The sequence below is a fragment of the Sinocyclocheilus anshuiensis genome, unplaced genomic scaffold, assembly GCF_001515605.1.
Source record: "Sinocyclocheilus anshuiensis isolate Anshui unplaced genomic scaffold, SAMN03320099.WGS_v1.1 scaffold2144, whole genome shotgun sequence".
In the NCBI taxonomy this organism is placed as follows: domain Eukaryota; kingdom Metazoa; phylum Chordata; class Actinopteri; order Cypriniformes; family Cyprinidae; genus Sinocyclocheilus; species Sinocyclocheilus anshuiensis.
Window position 1 is genome coordinate 376505 of NW_015547642.1, and position 5598 is coordinate 382102.

General features: G+C 42.0%; 1 protein-coding gene across 1 annotated transcript in view; it reads right to left on the reverse strand.

Moving 5' to 3' along the window:
- Window positions 1–3878, reverse strand: part of LOC107701884 (ectonucleotide pyrophosphatase/phosphodiesterase family member 2-like) — a 28814-nt gene extending 24936 nt beyond the window's left edge. Inside the window, exons 1-6 of the mRNA XM_016504023.1 lie at window positions 3781–3878; window positions 2243–2339; window positions 2033–2164; window positions 1721–1846; window positions 1408–1468; window positions 1103–1200 (exon numbers count right to left, since the gene is read on the reverse strand). Coding sequence (XP_016359509.1) covers window positions 1103–1200; window positions 1408–1468; window positions 1721–1846; window positions 2033–2164; window positions 2243–2339; window positions 3781–3798 — 532 coding nt within the window. The 5' untranslated portion in view covers window positions 3799–3878. The remainder of the gene's footprint in view (window positions 1–1102; window positions 1201–1407; window positions 1469–1720; window positions 1847–2032; window positions 2165–2242; window positions 2340–3780) is intronic.
- Window positions 3879–5598: the final 1720 nt, after the last annotated feature.

Here is a 5598-nt window from a genome sequence, read left to right on the forward strand (position 1 = left end):
GATATCGTCCTCTTTTGGAAGACCAAACAAAGTAGTTTCGCTTTCACAATGAATCACACAGCGCCTTCACGACATGGCGGCAGCAACAATACTACAGCGAGAATAAAAGTTATGCCTTCTTTCTTTGCATGAACATTTGGGCGGCGTTATGCAAATCTTCCCACATCGTGACGTAGACATGTGGGGGCGTGTTAGAACGAGCCGTTTTAGGTAGGCGTGGCTGACTCTTAACTATTATAAAGAATATCTCTTTGGATTTGAGACTTTAGTCTTTGCAACTTTACAGATCTTCTTTATGCACCAAGAGCTTGTAACACTCCAAAGAGAAAGGAAAAACTGAAATCGCATCATATGACCCCTTTAAGTGTTGTTACAGACTAGAAGAAAGAAAACATCCAAAACACACTTTTAAGTGTACCTGTGGTTTCATTTGCATTACATTAAAGGTGCAGTGAGCGATTTCTGGAAAATGCTGTTGACATTTGAAATCACCAAAACAAACACACCCCCATCTTGATAGCTCCGCCCCCACATTCACAACACAGGCAACGATTAAAGTGCGTCGTGGTACTCTCATGAATGACACGGAAGAGAAGAAATCTTTGAATAAAGTTATTATTTTAGTTTTCTTTGCACACAAAAAGTATTCTCGTAGCTTCATAAAATTACGGTTGAAGCACTGATGTCACATGGACTATTTTAACGATGTCCTTACTACAGTTCTGGGCCTTTAACGTTTCAGTTGCCTTGCTGTCTATGGAGGGTCAGAAAGCTCTCGGATTTCACCAAAAATATCTTAATTTATGTTCTGAAGATGAACGAAGGTCTTACGGGTTTGGAACGAGTAATTAATGACAGAATTTTTATTTTTGGGTGAACACATGTCCGTCTTGTGCATTGACCTCTGTCTCCTCCCCCAGCACGAGTGGACACGCCCCTTGATGCTGTTTGGTGCTCGGTCCGATCCACTTCTCAACAGAATTTTTCTCAAATTGCTTACTGCGCCTTTAAACACGGCGTCTGACCTGACTGAGGTCCAGTGTCAGTGTGTGTGCAGGGAGGGATTCTAGGATTGGTGTGATGCAGAGATGAGATTCTGTACTCAGTTTGTGGATGTTGGGTAAGACGCTCTTCCCTTTTCTCATGTAAGAGGCACGGAAGCCGTCTAGAGACAGGATGATGAGAGGAGGACGGACAAACCTTCAGCAAACACACACGAGAGCAGATTCAGTGCACAAACTCAGTTTGTATGAGACACACGCACACAAGCACGCACACACGCACACAAGCACGCACACACACACGCACACACTTGCGCGCACACTCATGCACACACTCACGAACACACACACACACACACACACACACACACACTCGCGGGCACACACCTACATCAGCATCACTCACCCTACAGGGCATTCTGGGCTCTGAATCTCCTCACAGTCGCCCTCCAGCCAGGAGTTCTCACCTACAACACACACACACACACACACACACACACAAAATCATAATAAACAGTCAGGATGAAATCTAATTATAGCCCAATGTTATTTTTTCCAAAATTCTGTGTTTTCTGTTTTAATTGTTCTGGATTCTGTTTTAACGGTTTAATTAAATTTTTATCATCAAGTGTGACCTGTGTTGAGTGTGTATGTGTGCGTGTGTGACCTGTGTTGAGTGTGTGTGTCCTGTGTTGAGTGCGTGTGTGTGTGTGTCTGACCCTTGCACAGTGGTCTGTAGTTGGTACAGCAGTCTCCTCTCAGCAGACAGTCGTCTGAACAGTGACAGGCGTAATCCTCATTCCTGATCTCACCGCAGCGCTCCCGCGAACACTCGAACCCTCCCGCTACACACAACCAGTGTTAAAGTTTGACTTTTTATTTTTAATTGTTTATTTTAATAGTATATTTTTATGATTTTATTATTAGCTTTTCATCAACTTATTATCCAAGTTTGGGAAACTCTAAGAGAGGTGTATACTTTCAGTGTTTTATGTGTATATTGTCGTGTGTGTGTGTGTGTGTTTTCTCACCTGTCTTGAGGCACTGCTTGTCGAAGTCGGAGCAGCAGCTCAGGTACGTCTTACACAGATTATCACACCTGCAGCTGGGCGGCTCTGCCTCCTTCAGCTCGAAACAACGGCCCTTACAGGAGCCCGAGAAATCTGACAACAACACACAGTTCTTCAGTCTGATGCGATAAACACACACATGAACACACAGACGTGTGGAGGTGGACTGACCTCTGCTCTGTGGAGGAGTTTCTTCCACATCTCCTGACAACTGACCGGCCTGAAACACATACGCCTCACACACAGCCAGCACCAACACACACACCGCCTGAGGAACACACACACACACACACACGCACATGCACGCACACGCACGCACAAACACACACACACAGACACATGCACACACAAACACAACAAAATTACCAAAACTTTAACTGACATTAAAATGAAAATAGAAATAGAAAAACTTTATTAAATGTAAAAAAATTTCGAGCATCTCAATGATTCTAAAACGTTGTACAAATCTCCACCATTCATTTCAACATCTTCATTTTTAATCATTTTAACAATAACTTTTTCTGCTTGTTCTTTCAGTCATCAATAATGAGCTTCACTGTGTTTGAGATGTTACTGCATTTCCAGCAGAAACTCAGGTGACGTTTTACAAACTTTGATTTGAAGAAACACACTTACAGTATTTGACAACTGCACAAAAAGTAACAAGACAAAGATGTGAAATTGAATTAAAAAGCAATGAAGAAATATAAAACTTTAATAGTAGGCGTAGCATAGCAGCTCAGATGTACATTTTAGTCTGGGACTAGGCTGTCTGTGAAACCGAGGAATGCATTATACGAGTAGCTTTAATTATGCCTTGTAATGCACCTTACATTGCATGAATTCATTGTTTTGGCTTATTTACACCAGTAATCGTGGTAGATATGAGCCTCTAACTTCATGCATTTACATGCTATTTGCACGTCTGTTTTAGACGCTGCATTTCATCGTCTCTGATTATCAATTTGAATGCATTAATGCAATGCACTGGACAAAAGCATCTGCCAAATGCATAATACATGAATGAATAATGAAAACAATAACACAATCTAATCAGGGTTAGTGTAGTCTCATTGAGATAATATTATAGATTTGTGTTAGTTTATATACATTCCGTTTTCATTTTAGTAATTTCGTTGTGTTTTTGTCATTTTTATTAGTTTTTTTTAAATGTCCATATAGTTTTTAATGAACTTTATTTCAGTTTGTTATTTTAGTACTTAAACTAAATGAAAATGTGAAATTGACATCTAGCTGAAATTCGATGTGTTTTTTGATGGGTTTAGTGTTACTTGCTAATATAATAACCCTGAATCTAATGGAATTTCATATATTTTTTATTTTAATTATATAAGCTGAATTATAATGAATCGTAATAAAGAACCTAATAAATAGACAGATGCTTTAGTGATTTCAGTGCATTAAAAATGTTATGCTCATTACTCTACATTAAAACACGCTTATTTCTGAAGCTCCGCCTCTGACAGATTTGCATTGTGTTTAATAGTTTTAAATCTCGTGCGGGACAGAGATGTGAACACAGGACAGTTCAATAGTGTGTGCTTGCGAAATCTGACCTGCAAAACGACCCGCACAGGGATTTATTTCAGAATGTATCCACTAACAACTGCGACACTTTCGCGTTCAGCCCGTGTCGTGTCAACGCGCGTTATAACGGCAGTGAGAGTGTGTTTTCATCGCAATCTTACCAGTTTCCCCACGCGCATGATTCCTGAGAGTCCTGCTGACCGATCGCGCGGCTCCGCTACTGCTGCGCGCGCCCGTGCGTATCTGCGCGTGACCGCGGCACGCGACCGCGTCCGCTTAGCTGCGCATGCGCGGAGAATGCGCGGGAGCGGTTAGTCTGAGGCGAGGCGACGCGGTTCTTTAACCGACACGAAAGTCGTGGAAACTGATAGTATTACTCTTTTTACTTAATTTATACATTTAATTAAGCGATCTTTTAAACTGCCAGAACTGAGGCGGTTTAAAGTGAACCAGTTAGTTTGGGGTAAATGACTCCTCAGAGCTGCACTGACATGCCGGGGATTTTCCCAGAAAAGCTCCTCATATATCCAGCAGGTAAGAGAGAGGGAAGAGCTCTAACATGCAGAGGATTTCTTGGAAAACTGTTCTTTCATCTCGTAACGCTGTAATTATGAGATAAGTGTTAACTCTCATCAGGCTGTTCCCGTGCAGGGTTGCCAGGTTTTCACAACAAAACCCGCCCAAGTGCGACTCAGAACGAGCCCAATCGCGTTCGGGGGTGAAATAGGCGTTTTTTTGGTGGGGTTCCCCCGGTAAAATTCGCATTCCAGGGGCTAGATATCACGTCAACCCGCAGTAACTGGTGTTAAAGTAGCCCAATTAAGGGGCGGACCTGGCAACACTGCGCCTGCACACACTGATGATTGACAGGTGAGACTGACAGATGGTTTTGAAGCCGGCAGCCTCTGATTGGACGGTTTCACCCCTCAACATAGACACGCCCACCACCGGATTTCACCTCTATACTACTTACTGTGATACTTTTATGCCTTGTCCAAATACCCACACTTGCAGTCTTTGCACTTGATGACTTGACTACTTATATGACGTATTTCCTGTATTTGGCCCAAGTGTTCAAGTGAGCATGAAGACCACAAGTGTGTGTCGAACTTTTCATTACCTGATGGGACACTTATAGTGTTGTAAAAATGCAAGTGCTTACATAGCTTTATTTTAATTTTAAAGGGGTCATATGATGCTTTTTTAAAGATTTTGTGTATTTGGTGTAACAGAATATGTTGACATGCTTTAATGTTCAAAAAACACATTATTTTTCAAATACTGTACATTATTGTAGGTAGGCTGTGCCGGTTTTCGGTAATGCGATATATCACGGTAATGAATATGCACGATATTGTTATCGTGGGCTCTTCTAAATACCGTGAATAATTATATATTACAAGTTATTCAGAATTTTGAATGCATTTTAAGAATACTTTTCCCATCAACTGGTCAAAATGCACAACACCGCTGTATGCTGCGTGAAAGACGCGTGCGCACTCTGATGTAAATAAACGCGGACGAGAAGCAAATGGCGGAACGTGAGAGACGCTCTGGATGAACGCGCACTTTCACTCTCTGACAGCAGATGGCGCTAAACTGCAGAAATAATAATAATAATAATAATAATTCATTTAAATTAAACCCTGTAAACAAAGCAGCTGCTCTACTTTGTTTCTGAATTGTGTTTAAATGATTTAAACAGCCATTCAGATGCACTTTGCCTTTTTAAGAATTGGGACAGTCTTGTGCACTTACTTCCTGTCGCGCGCACGCGCTCTCAAGTGGCCAAGACCGCAAGTGTGGGTATTTGGACAAGGGGTTAGGGTGCGTTCCAGTCCGTTTTTTTATACCCTCCCTCCGTCTCGTTTACTCGGATGTACGTCACTGATTACGTTGCATGAGTGCCTACTTCTGGCGGAACCCTTGGAATGGGCTGAACTGGAACGTCCTAAGCCCTTGATCACTTAGAATCCGCT